The following is a 22,675-nucleotide window of genomic DNA, read 5'->3' on the forward strand; positions in this document are numbered from 1 at the left end:
TTCACACTCTCCTGTTACTTCCCTCCTTTAAGATTTTTTTTATATTTATTTTTTATTGGAAAAGCCAAATATACAGAGAGACGAAGATACAAAGAGAAATATCCTGTGTCTGCTGGTTCACTCCCCAAGTGGCCGCATGGCCACAGTTAGCCGATCTGAAGCCAGAAGCTTCTTCTGGGTCTCCCAGATGGGTGCAGGGTTTCAAGACATTGGGCCGTCCTTGATTACTTTCCTGGGCCACAGGTAGGGAGCCAGAATGGAAGTGGAGCAGCTGGGATATGAACTGGTGCCCAAATGGGATCTTGGTGGATGTGAGGATGGGCTGTAGCCACTAAGCTATCGCATTGGGCTCCCCCAAGCAGTATCATAAACACTATACCAAACTCCAAATGTGGTAATTATTCTAAAGAAAAAAAATGCTGGTTGAGTTTCTGCTATTGCTATGAAGCAACAAAATTAGGAGACTTGGTGAAAGGATGAATGGAGTGCCCAGCTTTTGTTATTATCCGTTGCATGTCGTCCGAGAAGCAGTGTGTATGATGGTTAAGACCATGACTGGCTGGGTGGCTTGAGTTCAGGGTCCAACTCTTCCTTATGGACAGTTTGGACAAATCTCAGCCATTTCTCTCTCTGTCTCTACCTCTGCCTTCTCCTCTTCAGTTTCTATTATGGACATAGGAAATAAAATGATTAAATGAACACAACATTGAAGTGATTATCGGAGTAGTAGGACATTTATTTTTTTTTAAGAATCTATCCAAAATATTGAAATCTTTTTGTTTGCCTTGCAAATTACAATAACATCATTCATTTTATTTGGCCATTAATCATACACTGACTTGTGATTTTCTTGTATTAATTTGCATATTTTATTTTATTTGAAAGCTGGAGAAAGAGAGAGGGAAAGATGGGGAGAGATATCCCATCTTCTATTTTACTATCCGGCTGCCCGCACTCCCCTGACTGGGGCCTACATCGGGACCTGAGAGCCCACTCCATGCCCACGAGTGGCAGCAATCCTGTCTGCAGAGCTGTGATGGTTAGTCAGAAGCTGGTGCTGGTGTCAAATCCGGGTTCACTGACATGGGCCATGGGTGTTTTAGTGTCTTAACTGAATGGGACATGGGTGTCTTAGTGTCTTTTTTCCTCTTTATTTATTATTATTATAATCATTATTATCATTTTATGATACAGTTCCACAGGCCTTGGGATTTCCTCTATCTCTTCCCCAAGTGTTCCCCTCTCCCACACTGAGTTCTCTCATATCATTACAGTGGCATAGTTCCCCATAGACAGTCACAAGTACATCATTGTGGGCATGGACAATGGCAGAGAATCCAGCTTCCCATTGTCAAGACACATCCAACAGTTTGACTGGGAGTCCATCCTCAGTCCAAAAATAGAGACGCACACATGTTCACATCTGAACATGTCAGTCTCCACTGTACAGTTACTATAAACCCCCCAAGTGAAAAGCCACAAAACAAAACCAACAACAGGGAGAAAAGCAGAAATTTACAGTGCCATGGAGTTAAAAAACATGCCACTAGATATGGTGGTCTCCATTAAACAGTACTGTACATCACCTTCAATGAAAAGTCACAAAACAAAATCAACAACAGGAGAAAAAAAAAAGACATTAAAAATGCCACAAAGTTAAATAACACCCTACTGAATGACTGATGTATTGCTGAAGAAATGAAAAAGGAAATCAAGAACCTTCTTGAAGAAAATGATGCTATTGTATGATCTGAGTCATTGGAGAATTTTTTTTTTTTTTTTAAGATTTATTTTTATTATTTTTTCATTGGAAAGGCGGATATACAGAGAGGAGAGACAGAGAGGAAGATCCTCCGTCCGATGATTCACTCCCCAAGTGAGCGCAACGGGCCGATACTATGCCGATCCGAAGCCAGGAGCCTCCTCCGGGTCTCCCACGCGGGTGCAGGGTCCCAAAGCTTTGGGCCGTCCTCGACTGCTTTCCCGGGCCACAGGCAGGGAGCTGGAAGGGAAGCAGGGCTGCCGGGACTAGAACCGGCGCCCATATGGGATCCCGGGCGTGCTAGGCGAGGACCTAGCCACTTGCGCCACCGCGCCGGGCCCGTCATTGGAGAATTTAATGAGAAAAAAATTAGTTTTGAAGAAATGAAGCTAAAAACATCAAAATCCATGAGATATAGTTTCTGCTGTTCTTTATTGGTGAGACATATCTCCTGTAGGCAACAAACAGATAGGTTTTCTTTCTTTTTTTTTTTTTTTATTAATTACATTGCATTATTTGACACAATGTTATGGGCACTGGGATTGCCCCCACCCCTCCCTGAACCCTCTCCCCATGGTGGATTTCTCCACTTTGTTGCATTACCACAGTTTAAATTCAGTTGAGATTCTTTCATTGTGTTTTTAATCCAGTCTACTAATCTATGATGTTTGATTGATGAATTTAATCCATTTACATTCAGGGCTAATATAAATAGGTGGCAATTTGTTCCTGTCATTTAGCAGTATGTTGTTCATTGATTTAGGCTTTTGTTATTTTAATGGGATGTTCTACACATTTGCCTTAGGTTTTGTTTGGTGTGCTATTCCTCTTCTCTGTCAAGAGAACATCTTGAAGTATCCTTTGTAGAGCAGGTTTGGAAGGGGCATATTCTTCTAACTTTTGTTTATGGTGGAAGAATTTTATTCCATTTTCAAAGACAAAAGAAAGCTTTGCTGGGTATGTTATCCTGGGTGAACAATTTCATTCTTTTAGAATCTGGATTATGTCGCTCCATTCTCTTCTGGCATGTAGAATTTCCTGTGAGAGATCAGCTGTGAATTTAGTTGCTATTCCTCTGTATGTCAATTGGCTTTTTTCATGTGTACATTTAAGGATCTTTTCTTTATGTTTGACTGAAGAGAGCTTGATTATCATGTGTCGTGATGAGGATCGCTTTTGATCAACCCTGTTAGGAGTTCTGTGGCCTTCCTGGATGTTGTTTCCAAATTATTTCTCCAGATTAGGAAAGTTTTCCTTTATTATTTCATTAAGTACATTTTTAAACCAAGCATCTCTTTCTGTGACTTCTGGGATTCCCATGACTCTTATATTTAGCCTTTTAATAGTGTCTCCTAGTTACCTTTTTTTTTTTTTTTTTCGCTTGACCCAACTCTGCTTCCAGCTTTTTGTTTGTTTCCTCCTGGTGACAGGAAATATCTTCCAATTCTAAGATTCTTTCTTCTGCTTCCTTCATTCTATTTTGGAGACTCTCCAATGTACTTTTAATTTGCTCCACTGTATTCTTCATTTCTGATATATCAGCTTTCATTTGATTCATTTCCTGTGTGACATATTCCTTAAATTCCTTGAATGCCTGCTTTATGTACTTCTTGTTGATAAGAAGCTTTATAACAAATGTTTTGAATTCTGTATCCCCCATTTTCTCAATGCGTTCCTCAGTGAACTCTGAGGTTGGTAAAGGGTTTTACTCCTTTGCCGGGGAGTGTTCAGTAATATTCACTGTGCCTTTCTCTCTGCTTTTGCTCTTGGTCCTTGTCCTTCTGGTTAGCAGATTGTTCTCCTTGGGGTAGATTTCCAAATTCTGTCACACACAGGTCTGCAGTTTGATTTACTTATTGTGGTTGATGCACCGTTCTTTGTTTGCAGTCCTTTGTGCCACTTCCTCCAGTGAATTTCAGATCTGGTTTCTTATGTTAAACTTCCACCATGCCTGCATAGGCCACTTCCTGGCTCAGCACTCCACCTCCTGTGATCCTATTCTGTTGTTGCACCATTGTCTGTACAGTGTTTCTCCCAGTTCTGGTTTGTGCAGGTCCCAGGATGATAGTGCATGTGCAGCTCACTGTTGTGAAAACCTTTGCCACACTACACAAAATGGCGCCTGGTGTACCACTATTACAATTATTAATCTCCTGGCCATTAGGTCTGGGGGCCAACTGGAGCTATTTTGGGTGGAACTTGAAGGATGCTACCACATTGCAATTCATTGAGCCCGAAATGAGTTTTCTCCCAGCTTAGTGCATGCATAGTCCTGTCCCATAGCTGTTGCTTCCCTACTCAAGATGGTGCCTGATTTGGTTCTAGCGGGGGTTTGGGCTGTGATATTCATCCTGTTCCTACACCACCTGTTTGGGATTTGTTGCTTTGTCTCTGCTCCTGGTCAAATCAAACAAACCTGCAGGATGGGAAGTTCTTTGAGTTTACCTCCTGAGTTCCTAGTGAACCTCCCTTCCCATCTGGTTGCCTATGGAATTCTGGCTGCTGGTGGCATTCAGATCACCACTTGCTGTATTGCCACTGGAATATTGGGTCATGGCCGCACCACACCACTTTCTCTGTGCTTTCCTGTGTCCATCAGTCTCCACGTACCCCTCTGCTGTCAGTCTGTCCTCTCTTATTTCCTGGAATGTGCCCTCTCTGCTTCACGCTGTGTGATATTTCTCTATCTGTTTAAACGTGTCCTCACCCTATTCCGCCATCTTGATTGCCCAGTGTCTTAGTGTCTTATCTGAATGAGCCATGGGTGTCTCAGTGTCTTAACTGATGGGTCAAACTCCCACATCTTGTGTTTTCTCATATTCCATGCCTATCTCATTTCTCTAACTAAACTGCCAAGTTTTTAAAACTGTGCGCACTCCTTGTGCCCTAGAGAAGATGGATGATAGATGGGATACTGATAGACAGGTTCATACATCTGTAATATCTGATAAAAATAGATGTCAGATGAAAAAAGATCTCTTTTTTAAAGTACAGATAGAATCTTGACTAAAATGGTTTCTTGCTGATTTTATTTTTCACTTTGTACTATCTGTAATGTTGTATATCCTGTCATCTGAGCTTCTTTTAATGGTCAGATCAATATTTGTTTGACTACTTCCCAAAACAAGTCTTCTGTAGTTTCCTTATTAGAGAAAACCATGCTATTGTCAAGTATAGGGTTTTCAAAGTGAAGTAAGCCCCAGCTAGTAAATTCTCAGGGACAGAGCAAATGCTTCTGTTAATGACCCAGATGCTGTCCCACAGGACCCTTAGCTCCGGGAGAATTACTGTTTCTTAGTCATCTTCATGTCACAGCCCGGCACATGGTCGGTGCCTTCTGTGTCAGCTGGAAATCTGCAGGGCCGTGCTGCACGCTTGCAGGGAATTACAGCTCAGAAATGTTTTCAATGTATTGAGCATTTGCATGAGTTGACTATTTTTCTTCTGAACAAACAAAACACAGTTCTTGATCGAAGAGTGTATTACCCAACAGCTTTCCTTCCCCACCTCAGTGTGAGTATGTCGAATTAACAGAGTGCTTGTTTAACTTGTGAGTGCTGCCACTCTGATTTTAGGAAGGTGAAACATTTCCTTGGTTACTGCAGAGGCATCATGATGGAGTGGTGGCATGCATGTTCTCTGAATTTGTGCTCCTTTGGAACGTCCTTCGGACACCCTAAACTAACCCTTTCTAAGTGCTGGAAGGTGATGGGACCCCAATAACAAATATAAAAGCTGGAGGATGTGACCAGAGTATAGAGGGTTAAGTGCAGGAAGAAACCTCAGTTCTGGGCCATTTGGTATCCAAAATGGGGAAATCGCAACTCTGTGCTTACTTGCTTTTCTTCCTTCCTTCCTCACACCTTCCACCATGCCCCCCACCTTTTCTTAAAGAATCTTTCATTTGGCTGCAATGTATACAGACTTCAACAAATCAGGAGATCTTTCTCTTTAAAAAACATTTTTTTTTTGATATTAATTTGAAAGGCAGAGTTCCAGAAAGAGAGGAACACACACACACACACACACGCGTGCGCGCGCACACACACACACACACACACACACACACACACAGAAAGAGAGAGAGAGATTTTCCGTCTGTTGACTTATTTTCCCAAATGGTTACAATGGCTGCAACAGCTGCACTGGCCAGGGGTGGGCCAGAATGAAGTTAGGAGCCAGGAGCTTCTCCCAGGTCTTCTACATGGGTGAAGGGGCCCAAGCACTTGGGCCATTTTCTCCTTTTTTTTCCCCAGGTACATTATCAGGAAGCTGGATCGGAAGTGGAGCGGCTATCGCTTCTCAGCCTCTTGGCCAAGATCAAGTGTGGAAGTGGATCGGTCAGAACTCAAACAGGTGCCCAAGTGGGGTGCCAGTGCTGCAGGTGTTGGTTTTACCCATTTAGTAACAATGCTGCCCTCACTTTATTCCTTCTTTCCCACTTAGTGTGAGTAACATTTGAAGGAATCATGTCAGACTTGCACTCTGTTCTCTTCAGAGCCTCTGGAATCAGAATGTGCGTCTGCCCTTCGTTCTGCTGGAGGAGTGCTGACCAGTCCTCTTGGGCTGCACTCGTGTTTATGACCTCAGAATGTCAGAGGGCTCCCTTCACCAATGCCACATTCTCTTGGTCTTCACTCTCAACATCTCTTTCACCAATTCTTTGATGATAACTCAGGAAAGACAAAACTGATTTGCCTTTCAACAATCTGGCTGAAAAAAAAACCAATCTGGCTGATTCCTAAGTGTTTGACAGATGTGTAGCATTATTAAATTATTCACAGTACATGTAGTAAATGGACAAAATAGAAGGTCACCATATGCAGACATTCGCTTCAGTATATTGGCTGAGGCTGGCTGTGCTGTGCTCCATGGCCAAGGCACACTGTGTTGTGTCCCGGGCCAATTTCTAGTGCTTGGAAACAGACCAAGTTTCCATGAACAGAACTGAAATACAGGGACTATGAAATGTTTGAGCAAAATGAAATTAAAGGATAAGTTATTTTGGTGGGAAACTTTTAAATTGATGCATATGAGGGGATCTACAAAAGTTTCATGAAAAATGCATATTACAAAAAGCTATGCAAAGATTTCAAAATTCCTTTTCACTAAAAGAAACTTAAAAATTTTTGTAAATTTAATGTAATTTATTCAACAGTGGGAGAGAAACAGAGATCTCCCATCTGCTGGTTCACTGCCTATATGTCTCTTGAAGCTAGGGCTAGGTCAGAGACAAAGTCAGGAGCTAGAGATCAATTTAGGCCTCCCACATGACTGTTGAGGACTTAATTCATTGAAGCCTCACATGGTATCTTTACAAATGTGTATTAACAGGAAGCTGAATCCAAGAGTAGAGCCCAGAACTCAAACCCAGGCAGCATGATACAGGTTTGGGTGACCCCAGTGATGGGGTAATTACTGTGCCAAATGCCTGCCTGCCCCATACATTTATTTTTCAATTCCATTTTTTCCATGAACGTTTTGAAATACCTAAATACACATGTAAATCAATCAATCTGTCAATCAATCAATCAATCAATCTTGATGTTGTCAGGACTTGTTCACAGTTGCTTTTGTGCTCTCCAAGTAATCAAAGCACTCACTGCATCAAACCCTTTTCCTTGCAGTTTATATAAATATAGTCTTTCACCAACTATATAGTTACAGAAAATATTTATTTTGGGGGGAGGTGAGCAGAAGGGATTCAGATATGTACCCTGGGTTTTCATCTTTTTGCTGATGTTGTTTGTAGTGGTTGTGATGGAGTGTGTGTGTGTGTGTATGCCTGTATACACATTTACTAGATCAAGAAAAGGTAACTTTCCTGCATGGGTCAATAATTGATTATTTCTAAGATTCTTTCCCAAAGAATAGTATCACCAGAACTCCATTCACTGAGCTGTAAGGATGCAAGACACTTAGGAAATCTGGGTGCATAGTGTTAATGGAGTATTGCCTGCTAAGCATTCTTAGAATTAATTTTTAAAATACATTTAGTAAATACCTGCCTCCTATTCCCCCAACCCCCACCGTTGTTGTGTTTGCCTATTGGTAATACTACCTGAAAGTTGTTGAAAATTGAGGGATTCATTGGGCTTTGGAGTAGTTTTTTGAGAATGGGCTAAAATAGAGTTATCACATATCAAATGATGTAATTTTTTCAGGCCATTCTTGAGGTGAAATATAGAACTCTTAAAAAGAGTGGTATAATTAGATGCAACTAAAAGCAATTTTGGATGATCACAATTGACATTTTCATATACTAGTTTCTTTGGTATTTTTAGAAGTATATTAACTTCCCATTTTGAGCTGTTAAATATTATAGAATAGCTATATTATTCCTGGTCCAGTGTCAGAATCAGTGCCCTGCAAGTGATAGGATTAGTGTGGGGATGTCCTTAAAAACTATGAAATGTGTGAGTTAATTTGAAAAAAATAAATATAGCAAATTAATGGAAATATCTCTGGGATAACTTTGCTCTAGAAATGATAACAACTCCTATGATAATTAGCATTTTATTTTTTAAAAGATTAGGGTTTGGTGTGTTGAGACTTCCTGTGCGTTATTTGGCAGCTGTACGTTTTGTGAGGGGGACACTGATTTGACTTTTCTAGTGATTTGGTTTTGATATCTGTGGTGTTTCATTTGTGGCTTTATTTAAGCTACATGGGAGGTCATGTTGTGTGCTGTGAGTACTTGCACTGTCATCAGACACATTTGAATTTGAGTCTGTCACCTGCTTGTTTTGTGACTTGGGCATACATTTCTTAGCATGTCAAAGGGTAGATTCCTGTTGTAAACATGAGCAAAGTAAACTTCTTTTTCAGACATTTTGTCAGCAGGGTTAACTACTGTGTTTGAAAAACACACCTACTCTGGGTGACTTGAGATGCTCTCTGTGTGTGTTAGGAATGTGATTGATGATCCTCTGACTGCCATGGCAGCTGTTCTTTTGCTGTCAGGCCTATGTCAAAATAACTGAATCAGTTGAAATAATTTTATTTTAAATAAATCACTGCTTAAAATAACCAGGCTCAAAGGCTTCTTATCTACTCATGCTTGTGAGTAGAAGCGGTGAGAGAGCATATTTTCTCTGACTATGCTGCTCAGGTACTGTGAACTCCCTGGGCTATTTTTCAGGGAATTATTCAGTCATCACCGCTGTGATGTCCCAGTGACCTGTGGACAGCTCTGCATATCCTCTTATCTGCAGCAGCTGTGTTGCCAAATGTATTTGAGTCTATCACTGTCTTAGACCAGGCTTAGTAGTCATTTGAAGACTTGAGCCATGGGTGCAAGTGTTTTCCAGTGACAGCTTCCTGGGTGCCGCGCCCCCCTAGCCCCTGAACCTAGGCTCAAATTATCCTCATAATCTCAACCATAGGCAGCATCAGTCTTCAGGAGCATTCACGGCCATGTCAGGGAGGCTAGGCGGGTGATCCTGAGCCGGAGGCAATGTGTAGGAGGCATGCACAGTGAGGGAAGGCCAAACCATGCGATCCTCCCCACAACCATGAGAGAGTAGAATGAAGAGCCCTTGAACTTGCTTTCCTCTGTGGGCATGGCTTGTGTCAGGGTCTAAATGCCACAGAGACTTTGGATTTACAATTTGAGTTTCCTCATTAGCAGACAATGTGTGAGAGGAAGCTAGGATTCCACTTAATTTAAAATACGCCCTATGAAGGGTAATGTGTTTGGCTCAGCAGGTAAAACATCCTTTGGGACACTGTCATTCAAAATAGGAGTGTAAAGGTGAGTGTCCTGGCTCTGCTCATAATTTCAGCTTCCTGCTAATGTGAAACCTAATGAGGCAGCAGGTGATGGCTCAGTTAGTTGGGTTCTTACCTTCCTTGTAGAAGACCTGGTTTGAAGACTGGGATGGTCACTGTAGGACAGTTTATCCCACCCTTGACCTCCAGGTCCAACCTTTTAGATCTTTTCCTTTAGTCAGTTGAGAGTGATTGGGAGTTTTGACTGGGCAGCTGAATAGTATGAGTTAGTTTCAACAACTTTCTGCTCTAACAAGCTTTGAATGAATGTTTTTGTTGAATAAATTGCTAAATCTTAACTCAGTGCCCTGAAATATTTTTTGTTCCTGGAGAATGATATATTTATTTATTAAATGAGAGCTAAGAGGGGTGTGTGTGTGTGTGTGTGTGTGTGTGTGTGTGTGTGTGTGTGTTTGATGCCTTTAGACTTCAAGTGTTTGTTACATAATAAAAATAACTGCGGTTATATTGCTGACTTTCTAAAAGCCTTGTCTATGTTTATCAAGTAGTTCAGATTTTCTGGTGAATGCCATTGAGTCATCACTCTACCATTGCCATTCAGCTGCGGAGTCTTGCACACATCCTGCTCAGCCCTGCTTGATGCTCTAAGATGATGCATTCAACTGCCCCAGGCACCAACAGGATGGTGGCAGTGCCCTTTTCCCTGTCTGTGTTTGGGAGGCAGCTTCTTTTGTGCCGGAACTATTTTGGGAAGATGATTCAAGTCACATTTTGGCCTCATTACAGTTTGGGGTTGTCAGTGGTGCTGGCTTGCTGGAGATGTAAACAGAAGTTTTATCTTCATATGCATATAGAAATACCTGAGACTGAAAATGGACATTCTATTCCTGAGCTACTGTTTAGGCTGTCAGCAGACTAATAAGACATTTATCAATATATTAACTTTATTTATGAACAGCATGCTTCCAAAAGAGTACCAATCACTTGCAACTATGCCTCCATTTTCCATTTACGGACACAGATGGAGAAATGGGAGAACCATCTTTTGGTTGCAACAAGGAAGCTCTGTAAAATAAACACTGTACTTCCTGTTTTGAAACAGCATGAAAAGTGAGAGCAGGTGTTAAATTACTGTCTTGCTGTCTGTAGTTAACAAGTAATAGGAGGCATAAGTATTTATTCAATGTTTATTTAGATTTGGATGATAAAGTAAGGAGATGTCATTCTGATTTGTTTTCTTGTAAATAGAGTGCTATTGAAAGGTCATGGCAATAGATCCTGATGTATTTGCTGGTTGAAAAAATGCATGATAGCAGTAGAATTAAGAAGCTTAACACCTACATTTGTTGTCAAACTTTGCAAAACCTTATGCCTCCAAATAGCTTATGAATTTGTCTCCAAACAGTTGAGCTTGAATATGAAACATAGATGGATTTGGAGTGTGGTGAAATCTCCCTCAGTGAGGCTCAAGAAATTTTTAACTGATCTTCAAATGTTTAAACTGGCCATATGTTGTTTATGTTAGAACTTTAAATGATGGAAGTGAAGATAGAAAAATAGTGGAACAGGTCATCTGAGGAATGGCTTGGTTGTTTGGTGTAAGCCCACTTTGACGACACAGAGCTTTGGATGCGGTAGCTGTCTTTCTGATCCACCGACAGTGAGACTACTATCAGCAGAAGTGGACGTGTACTTTCAGAATGTATGTTCTTACCAGCTGTGGTTGCTCTGCGTTTGGATCTGCTGACCTATGCCATTCTAGGAGATTCAGTTATCTTTATGTAATATGTGTTAATTAGTAATAAGCCAAATGCCCTGAAAGATAGTATCCTATTCTGTATGATGCTTTGAAAAGAAAAATACTCGACATTTGAGGGCATATGGGCAGCTTGGCCAATCCAGCTGAATCCAACCTGTCGGGGGCAACTCCGACCTGGAGTTCCTTTCTTCCTGTTAGTACCTTCCAGCTGGGATAAATGACACCTATGTTTTCCTCTGTCTTATTTTTCCTTCATTATTATTTCTTCTTCTTTTTTTTATTTTAAGATTTTTGTTTTGTTGTAGTTTCTTTTGGTCTCTCAATGACTGTCTCATGATCTAGTCTGAGTTTGTCACAAATTGGAATTTAGTATTTCTGTGGTGGGACTTGAATGTTTGTATTAAAACATAAAATATAAACAATCAGAAAGCTCGCCAGAGGATTTGGATTCTCTAAGAGGACAGCAGGTGACAGGGCAGGGTTTGGAACTGAGATGTCAAGAGAGACACACATTCCTGAAGTTTCCCCAGTTGCTGGAAGCTGTCGCTGGATTTCACCAGGGCCATTTTACTGTGCGATGGTGGGATTAGAGAACGAAGATGTCCTGGTGCCAGTGCTGCTGCTGATGCCCCTTTTCCCTTCTGTCTTCTCAGCCATCATGTATGTCATGGGAGCACTTGGCCCTGCGGTGGGATATCTGCTAGGTGGACTTCTTATTGGTTTTTACGTTGATCCCAGAAACCCTGTTCACCTCGACCAGAGTGATCCTCGTTTCATCGGAAACTGGTAAGAATTCTAAGTTTTCCATCTCACTCCCTTTTAAAATGTTAGCGTTACAGCAGTATAAAAGTAGTATAGTAGTAAGCAGTGCACTAGTAAAAGCAACCTGAAAAGTGACAGTAGGGAGAATGATCCCGGCTTCCCACCCCTGCTGCCATCTGCCTCCGACTCCCCTCATCCCCTAATGATAGCCATGTCCTCATTTCCAGAACCTGGGGAACAGGACCTTACTCATGAAAGAGATTTTGTAGATGTGCTTCAGTGAAGCATCTCTGACATGGGGAGATGATCCTGAATGACCTTGGTGCTCTCATCTCAAGATTGCAGGTGGATTCTAGAAGCTAAACAGCAGAAATCACCTTCTCCAGAGCCACCAGGAGGAATGTAGCCCTGCCAGTTCACTTTACTTACTTAATTAAATATTAGATTATATGTAAACCAGATAGATGTGTATGGAGAGAGCTCTCATTTTTCTGGTTTATTCCCTTAGTGAACACAAAAGCTGGAGCAAGGAGATCAATCCAGACCTCCCCTGTTGTGGCCACGGGACTGTACTGGAGCTATTGGCTGTTGCCTCCTAGGGTGTGCAATAGCAGGAAACTGGAGTTTGGGTTTCTGATTTCCAGGATTCCCTGCCACCTAGAACTCTGGCCCAACTCTCCCATGGATACCCTCTCAGGGAATGTTCTCTTGATGAGATTTTCTTGCTCTATGTATTCTGGGAGTGTATTCTCACTTGTTAGATCCTAATTGTTCTACAAAATTTGTAATATTATTAGGGCTCAGAATAAGCAATTGAGCTGTGGATGTTATATTATTTCCCTAAAGAGCAGAATTGTTCTTAAGTTTTTCACAAACTTCAACTTGAACACAATAATTTATTTCTTTATGAATGCAAGCACTGACAGAATTAATTTTGTATGGATTAGAATAAGTTGCCATTGCTAGTAAGTTTTTGTTTTAACAAGGAGAATACTTCCATGATAGAAATGGTATGTGTCATTTAATTTACTTCCTAAAATATTTCTCAAATTCTCTGTGTTTCATTATAGGATAACAGCCCATTTCCTTATAGGTTAATTATGAGACGAGTGAGAATGACCTATTTTAAAAGAAGTTGACATTATCGACATCTTCCTAATTAATATCCACTGGAGCTGGCAGTGTTAAGATATAAGGAACTTAGTTTCATAGAATTTTCAAAATCTCACAAAGAAGAGTTCCTCTATCAGTGTTAGGGGAATAACATAGGAGTTTTAGGGTCTTGGCTCATGGCAAAACTTAGTCTCAGCTACTTTCTTTGCAATTGTGAAATCAATCAGTGAAGGAATTTTTTTCTTTGTCTGAAAACTGGAGGATTAAAATACAGTTCTAAATATCCAGAGCTTTCTGTGTTATGTTTAGATGTCCTGAGAAAGGGCATGGTAATCAGGGCATATCTGGAGGAGGGAAGAAGGATGGGGAGGCAGAGAGAGGGAAGGCAGGCAGGAGTGTTGGTTCCATAGATGCTTTGTGCTTTTTTTAAAATGAAATATTTTAAAATTTAAATTGTTTTCATTATATAAGATAAACTAATTTCATATATTTCATTTATACAGTTGCTTTATGCTGACTTTTCAAAGTGTCCTGGCAGACAGGAGTCCAACAGCTAGCTGAGTGGAAAGATGTCAGCAGCAGCCACCCCAAGCCTTGTTTCCCTAGGTTTAAGTCCTCAGTATCCAAAAGCCATGTGACTTTGGATAATTTATTTCTTTGTGTCATATTAAAAGAAATTCTTTAAAAAGCCAAATTCATAAAAAGAAAGTAGTCATGGCACCTAATTTTCAGAGTGGCTGGGAATAATGAGTGAGTGAATTTTCATATGTGGAGATTTCAACAGTTCCTGCCCTGCCCCCCTCCCCCCGGAAATAACTAAATAGTGTTAGCTATTTAGTTCTTTAAATGTGAAAAATGTTCAATTTGATCCATTTCAGTGGCTCACTGTTCTGTAAATGATAGAGATATCAATATTAGAAATACGTAAGAATCCCTCTAAAAATAAATTTGAGTTTTATTGACTGTAACAGACTTTTATCTTGAACAAAGGCATAGTTACTTGGTATGATGTCTGGCAGCAATGCTTTTTCAGCAAATAAAAGTGAGGAAAGAAGGAATGGATAATATTAATATTTACTGACTGCTTATGACAAGCCACCGTCTATGTCTGCAGTATTATGCTCATTTTTGAGATGAGAAAATTGAAGCTCAGCGAGTGGCACAATTTGCTCAAATCTCAGTCAGGGATAACCCAGAGAGATGCTATTGGTCAATAGATTTAACTAGCCTCCATTGGTGAATGGTGTTTGAGTGGTGGTCTGTGAGAGGAGCTTACACATCATGATTTTTCTGTTTTAGCTATTATTGATGGAGCTTTGCTCAGTATTCAACATTTGGGTGCCTTACTCAGCTTTTCCCAGAATCCTTTTCAGTGCCATCATTGTATCATGAGTTGTAAGGATGCTTCTGGAAGACTGTTGAAGCACATGGGCTTGGAGGCATGACTGCTCTTTGAAATGACTCGCACTTCTGTGCTGTCTCTGTTGATTGTAATTCCCTTCTTCTGTTAGACACTCTATTTTGAATACATCTTTCATGTTTATTTATCATTTCACATCAATAGTTGGAGATGGACTGATGGGGAAGTTACGTAGATTTACATGGCATCGAAATGAAGTAAGCCAAATTAGCTAATGTGAATTGATTGTTGATTTGAGGACAGACATTTTGTATTTAGATCTGTCATAAATATACTCTTAGTGAATTTTGTTGACATCAATAAACTCTTCCCATGGCACTTCATTCAGATGAGAAAGCTGAATGGAAAGGCAAAATAATTTATCTGGGATCCCATAATTGGTAAGTGGTTAAAATGGGTATGAACCCGGCTCTGTCAGAAACCACAGTTTGTGAGCCCTCCCCTCCACTTTCCACTGCATTCCACTGGCCGCGTATGCCTGCCCCCTTCTGGAGTTAAGGAGAACTGAAGGTGTAGGGATGAAGGGTTCAGAGGACCTGTGTGTAGAGGTGGTGCAGGGAGAGATAGATGAGAGGCAGGGCCTAACTAATGAGGGCCTCATGGCCACCAAGTACTAAAGAGGCTGGACAATACCATAGCTATGCACTTTGCACAGAAATGCCACTTTTTTTTTTAAAGACCTCTTTCAATTTACTTATTCAACAAATTTCTGTTGTATATAATTTGGGTCAAGCACTAAGCTGGTGATTACATTCTGAATAATTGAGATGGCCACAGCTATCCTGTAAGCAGTCTTCTCAAAATAGAGCTTTTTCTAATGATCTTGAAAGCATTCTTTGATTTAACAGTACCTTTGAAAATAGCACATATTACTGATGAGTGGTTTTCTCAACTAACCAGTGAACTTGAGCAGATTTGAACATCACTTGGATAAAGACGAATTTTCACTCTACAGTGATGTCCAGTCTTTCTGGATTCGCCACCGAGGTCTGGGCTGCTACTTACTTTCTGGTTAAAATGAGTGGGAACTTGTTGCTGTAGAGGATGAAGTCTGAGCATTTATGAACCTGGAAGCTTTGTAGGCAGAATTTGGAGTTGATGTGTCTTTGTTAGATGTGGTGACCTCAGATGGAACTTGAACTTGTGCCCATATGAGATGCTAGCATTTTAAGCAGCAGCCTTATCCACTATACCACAATGGTGGCCCCTGATGAATGGTATTGTGTTGTAGGTAGAGGAGAATAGAAAGTTCTTCTGTTCTATGGCCCAGTAGGAACCTACAGATGATGACAATGTAGTATATATTTTGTGTAAAAAAAAAAAAAAGAGCTGGAAGAAAGAGTTTTGAATGCTGCATCATAAATAAATGATAAATATTTGAGCACATAGAAAAATGGAAGAAAAATTCTTAGTATTTTTCTCAGGGCCCATTATTGTCACTGAAAAATTACCTAATTATTTATGTAACGATTTTAAATAAAAACAGTAGCATTTACTTTCTAAAAAGAAAAAAAGTATTGACCTGATTAGGTAGGAAAGGGGACCCATGCTTGCTAGAGAAAGGTTGAAGGGAACGGAGGAATTTCTCCTAGGGAGTTATGCAGGCAGGAAGCACAGAGCCTTCACACATGACTGTCTCTAATACTCGTTTGGAATGTGAGTTCTGCTGCTGGTATGTGCCACTGGCTGTCTGCAGTACTGTCTCAGATGAACTAAGTCAGAATCGGAAGTACCAATTCTCTGGGAAGCTTTCTGACACACATCAGTTTCCCTTCTGAAATTTCATAACATTTGAAATCTATATAATGTAATCTAACACTTAACTGTATACCTTCTTGCATATCTTGGAGATTGTGTCTTATACTTTTGATTGCTTGCCAGTAGTTTATAAACTCTTGAAGGTGTGAAGGTTGAATAACTAGGCTCACATATTGATTTCGGAAGATCAGCTAAACGGAGGCCAGTAGATTCTTATGTACTTACAGAAAAATGTGTGAACACCATCAACAATTTGATATGAAATGCTACCTTTTTCTGAGAAAGTATCTATATTGGCCCACAAAACATGCCATATATACAGTCTATATTATTTTGCTATCAAATTTATAATTTAGTGATTATAAAAAGCCCATGGTAGAAGGGCTAATGATATTAGAACTACATATAAGTGCTCAAAAATACTTGACTTGAATTCAAATCAGATTGCTAATTTTAGTATTCATTATAATTCAAGCATAATTGGATAGATTTTTAAATTTATACTACAAATGGAGAGAATCCTTCTGTCTTCTTAATTTGCTCAACTTCCTCCTACTCTACAATTGTTGAAGCTTAAATGTTTTCTCTGGAGACTTTTTTTTTTTTTGGTCACTGTAGTCTTCTACTTTGCTGATTTGTTTTCATAGAACAAGACCCAAAAATACTATTCCCATCTCCCAATTTTTTAGGTGGAGTGGATTCCTCCTTTGTGCCATTGCAATGTTTCTTGTGATATTCCCAATGTTTACTTTTCCAAAAAAGCTTCCACCTCGACACAAGAAAAAGAAAAGAAAAAAATTTTCTGCTGATGTTGTTGGCGATGATGATGTTATCAAAGAGAAGTCAAGTACCAGTGAACAAGTGGACAAGAAAGTGTCATCTATGGGATTTGGGAAGAATGTCCGAGGTAAGGTGTAGCTCTTAAATAGATGCATGTATGGCCCTTCAAGTTGGTGTTCTCCAAAATGCACTTACAGGCCAGGGCTGCCCATAGCTGTCTGTAATGCATCAATGGCCAGAGCAATACTAACATGAAGAGTAAGGGTTGCAAAACTGTTTTAGAAATTGGGTCGAGTAATTTTATATCAGTGTAATAATAATAATAAAAAACAGTTGGGTTTGTACTTTGTTTACTTTTAAAAACACTAATTTCCCTAGTAATTTATCATTAATGTATTTTGCAATTGTATACATAGATGACAGATTGGATATAATTAAAAAAAAGGTCTTCCCACAGAGGTAGATTTAGAAGCTGATGTTGATGAAAAAAAATCGATGTTTCAGAGCATCATTTACTATAATTAGGATGTTTGATTTTAAAAATACTGATCGTTTTGTATAATGGGTAGTTTATTTTAGGAGACTGGGGGGGCTTTGGTAGTGGGTCTGATCCTTACATAAGCATAAAACCTGCTACTAAAAAGGCATACCATTTTACTATGATTCAATCAAATGTTTGTTTATGGCCATGGAGAAAAAGGTGAACCTCCAAATCCAGGATAGAAGCATCCAGAAGTATTCAGTGATGTTCTGGTCTATTTTTTTCTTTTTTATATTTTTCTTAAAATTATTTTATGAAAACTCTATTGAGCACTGTAAAAACTAGACAATTTGAGTGGATTTTAACAGTGTTATCTTTTTAGTATTTAGGGGTCTTCAGAAAGTTAATTCAAAATGCAAATTATGAAAAAAAAAACTTCCCATAGGTTTCAAAGGATCGGCTTTGAAACAAGCTTATCTTTCAATTGCATTTCCATGAACTTTTTGAAGTATCCTTGTTCCTGTTGCATACAAATACGTTCTTTTAAGAAACTCATAATACTGTAGTCCTGGTAGTTTCAGCTTTTTTTCCTGAGTTCTTTCAACTGATCTTTTGGTGTAAATTATGCAAGTTAATATTTGCCACAGGCTCACTTTAGTCAAGGTTGTTTTAAGTTTAGTTTGTCTTGGTACATTATCATCTCATTTTGACTATGCACGCAGCAAGAGCCAAGATGAAACTTTCAGGCTTTGAATAAAGTTACCAAGAGATTCTAGGAATTTCTCTACAGCCTAAGAATAAGCATATTCAGATTGGACTATTTTTAAAGATTGTATGTGTGAAAGTAAGGACAGCAACAGTTAACTGAAAATGCGTTCCCTTAGTTAAGGGTGAAATGTGCCTACCTCCTCTTTATTAATTTGTGACTGTGTATGCTTCTGCAGCTGCCACCATGACTCCTTACACTCTGATCACAAAGGGTTCTTTGGGTGACAGAATGACCTGAACTCTTCCCTGTGTGGACCAAATCCTTATTTTTGTAGTTATTATTATGAACCCATATGACTGCTATCATTGGAGAGATTTTTTAAATTCAATTGAGAGCAAGGTTAATGTAAAAGAATATAAGACATACAAATAGAATTAGTGTCTTAATTTAGGAGAATACAAAGGAGACTTCAGGGGGAGAAGTAAAGGTACAGATAAGAAAAAATTGTTTTATAGCTTAGGGCCGATGACTTGACTGTGAACTATGCGGTCTAAGTGTCAGTAGAAGAAAGAGGGAGAACGTTGATAGAAAACAGGAATGCACATAACCTGTTACTACGCATGGATTATGCTGTTGTGGGCGGTGCTTCCGATGCTCCTCCCACATTCTTGGAGCTCATCATTTTGATGGCTGAGGTGCACACGCCGCCAGAGCCTTCATCATCTGCCAGAAGGTTTGCTTTGTAGATCTGGAAAACAATGTGGCAACTGCCTGAAAGAAGCTGGCAGTATGGAAGGATGAAAACTCCTGTTTTCCCATTTCACAGAAAAGTCTGAAGCAAACGGCTGACCTAAAATTCGGCTCCCCCCTTTCCTATGCATGACGATTTCCCTTCCTGGCCAGTGTTTCCAGAACTTTACACATACATTTTACACATACATTGGACTTGAATTCTTTGTCTCAGGGGGTCTGTTTGAGGGAGGATACACACCTAGACCAGCAGTTTCAAAGTGATCAAAACCATTACGGAACATTAAAATGACTTTTTGAAATAGAACTCTTTGAAATAGAAATGTTTTATTGGCTCTTTCTGTATTGCTAGAATTGCTTTTCTGCCTTTTCAGTGTTCAGTTTGGTGGCTTAACATGTCTTTTTTTTTTTTTAAAGAAATAATAGGAAGAGCTATTGAACTCTGACAGACAGTTGGTTTATAAGATCTGTTTCTGTTCTGATTTTCTTGTTAGTATTTCTGACACATTTTCCATTTTCAAGCCATGGTTTGATTATGATGACTGACCCCGCTTCTGCAGCTAAGCCTCCTGACCGGGACACAGAAAACAAGTTCATTTTACTAGTTCTATTCAGTCTGAGATTTTCTAACTCTATGGAGACTAGAACTACAGGAGACACATTGTCTTATTTGAAAGAAACATTGTTTCAATTGGGTTATACTGAAAATATTTTACCAAAAATTATTCAAAGAATATTGAAGATCTTGAAATAATGTTGCTAAAACATTTGAACTCATTCACATTTATCTTGCACACATTGATATCCTCTAGCTTGTCTAACACAAGTCACTTAAAGGAAGTGACAGTTTAATATCTCTGATTCTCAAAAGACAATTAAGTCCCCGAGGATTATTCTGCTATTCATATGTAGTTGGTGTTACAAAGCTGAGAGTCACTTTAAGGCCTCGTATTAAAGAATGGTTCGAAGATTTCATATTGAGTTGATTCTGAGTTTGATTTCTGATGCTTTTGTCTCTGCTCCTGAGGGCCGTTTTGTTGTTGTTGTTGTTGTTTTTGTTTGTTTGTTGTTTTTTGCATTTAGACACCAGTATGAACTACTTCAGCAAGGAGGTGGAGAGACAGCCAGGTTAGCAACTAAAATTTTCTTAAAAAGAAAGAATTTAGACCATCCCTAGGGTGCCCTTCTGGCAAATTCTCTTGCATAGATGGCTGGAAGGAAATTTACTGTACTTTTAGCTCTGCACCTCCACATTTGGATGACAGTCATTGGGAAAACCTGAGTCAGTGTTTTCAGATCTTTACTATAAATAATGCAAGAAGAAGGCTGTTTTAAAAACACCGTAAAAGGGAAAGTTAAGTTCTCAGTGTGTCTGCATTACCCCCCAATAAAGAGGTTAGCATTGATTCCATTAAAGTCTTACCAATAAAAATAAATGCTTAAAATATTTAAGTAGATCAATTTTCCTGTGGCTTGAGGTCCAGCATTTAAAAGCTTCCAGATTTAACAGGGCATCTTCCAATGCAGAAAATTTTAGGTGACAATTAACTATGAGGAAAGTTGTGTTTTTGTGTCCACTTTTAGTTTTTCAGGCTTAATTGCTTAGCATTACTAATTTAGCATGAAGTCTAACAGATTTTTCTGGGTTAGAATTTGTGTATCTAACTGCAGTTTGTACAAGAGTAGTTTTAAAAGTACAGAAAAATGGAATTGCAAGTATGGGTTTATTTTGATGCAAATAAATTTTTAAATCTGTGCATAATATTTTTATAATAAGCATTTCCTCATGTTATGAAAAACATTTTTCTAACGAGATGCATAGGATGAAAAAACTATGCATGAAGTTTAAAATTGCTTTTGCACTGAAATACATTCTTTCCATTCCATTTCTCATAAACTTTTTGAAGTATACTTATATATTTATAATCCTAACTGGATAAGACAGTTGCTATAAGGTTATGGAAAGATTGAAAGAGGCCATTGGGGGTTACAGAATTGTGTCTCGTAAAGGATAACACTGGTATGATTCAATTCATTGAGGAGTCCCTCTTACAGAAGGTATATTGCTATCATGAAGGTGAATGAGCCAGAGAGCTTCTGGTCCACTGAAACATAGTAACACCATACAGAGAGGGCAGACACAATAGTCTGCAGAACTGAAGGCTGTTAAGGGTTCTGCTAGCTGCCCAATCTGGAAAAGTGGAGGAAGTGGGTGTTAGGACAAATCTCCCAAGATTGGTAGCACCTCAGCAGGTGAAGCTGGGGTGGCAGGAGTGACAGTGGGATTGTACAGGTATATTTGAAAACACGAGTTAATGGTGGTTGGTGTGTTGGGGACATGTGGCAGAGATCTGGTTAAAAAGGTGAGGAGGGCCATCCTGGAGAGTGTGCTGTTGCTGAATTTAGTTTGAAGATACATTTTGCAGCACTCCAAAAGCAGGATGTGAGAGGACAAGGAGCACAATGGGAAGAAATGGAGAAGGCAGTGGCTTGCTGACTGCTCCTCCTGCTTCTCATTCCTCCCATGCAGCCAGAAAGAACCTGTTAACATGCTTCTCTGCTGAAAGCTTCTGGAATCTTCCCTGTCACTCACAGAAAAATGCTCTCCCATCTAGTCCTCATTGTCTCATCAACATTATCTACTTTTTTCAGGCATGTTGGTTTATTCTGCTTCAGCTACATTGGGGTCAATGCTGGTCCTCTAATGTGTCAGAGATACCCTTACCTCATAGCTTTTGATTTCTTTATTTATTTGAAAGGCAAAGTTATATATGGAGAAAGAGAGAGAGAGAGAGAGAGAGAGAGAGAGATCTTTCTTCCTTGGAAGATACAGTTGTAATGCATAGAGCTTGGCTGGTCCAAAGCCGGGATCCAGGAGCTTCTGGGTCTGGCAAATGGGTACAGGGATCCAAGCACTTGGGTCATCCTCCAGTGCTTTCCCTGGCACATTTGTAGAGAGCTGGACCAGAAGTGAAGCACCTGGGACTCAAACTGGTGCCCATATCAGATGCTGATGCTGCAGGTGGAAGCTTAACTTGCTACTCCATGGTGCCATCCTTTGATTTAGAAATGTTTTTCATACCAAAGTAAACATAGCCCTTAATTCTAGTTGCTACAGTCTTTTTGAGGTATGCTGGTCTGGCTTTTTGACTTGGTTGCCAAAGACCAGTGGCTCAGAGACCAGTCTAAAACTCCGAGAGCTTTATGGCTATGTTTAATTCTTCTCTCTGGTTTTGGCATTGTGCTCTGCTGTGTTCTTTGAGTTCCAGTTCTTGTTATATTTATGTTTTGCCTTTATTTGCTTGTGCATGTGCAGTCTTGCGGAAAAGCTTGTCCTCTAAATCTGAGCATATAGTACATGAAGTGAAGGTTAAATGGCAGACAGCATGGCCAAGAAGCATTCCTAAAACAGAAAGCCTTTTCTTACAGTCAGTGTGGAATACTGGTGGGTGACTCATTAGAGCTGGATCTGTTTAGAAAGATACTAGGGCACTCTTAGAGTTCATGGGAAGTAGAATGAGAAGATAAGTTAACTTTTGTTTCAAATAAATTAGAAATGCATGCATTTTTTTTCATAGTACAAATTTTCCTTGAGCTTTTTGAAAACTACTTGCATATGGAAATACTCCACAGTGCCAGATTTAGTTAAG

The 22,675-nt window shown here is 39.6% G+C and overlaps 1 protein-coding gene across 2 annotated transcripts in view; it reads left to right on the forward strand.

Moving 5' to 3' along the window:
- The window catches only part of SLCO5A1 (solute carrier organic anion transporter family member 5A1), a 117,440-nt gene that overhangs the window by 34,239 nt on the left and 60,526 nt on the right, over positions 1-22,675 (forward strand). For both annotated transcript variants that reach the window (XM_040994587.1, XM_040994596.1), the window contains exons 2-3: positions 11,906-12,038; positions 16,995-17,212. In XM_040994587.1, coding sequence (XP_040850521.1) covers positions 11,906-12,038; positions 16,995-17,212 — 351 coding nt within the window. The remainder of the gene's footprint in view (positions 1-11,905; positions 12,039-16,994; positions 17,213-22,675) is intronic.

This window comes from Ochotona curzoniae, unplaced genomic scaffold (genome assembly GCF_017591425.1).
Source record: "Ochotona curzoniae isolate NIBS_2020 unplaced genomic scaffold, NIBS_Ocur_1.0 contig_1071, whole genome shotgun sequence".
NCBI classification, from domain to species: Eukaryota; Metazoa; Chordata; class Mammalia; order Lagomorpha; family Ochotonidae; genus Ochotona; species Ochotona curzoniae.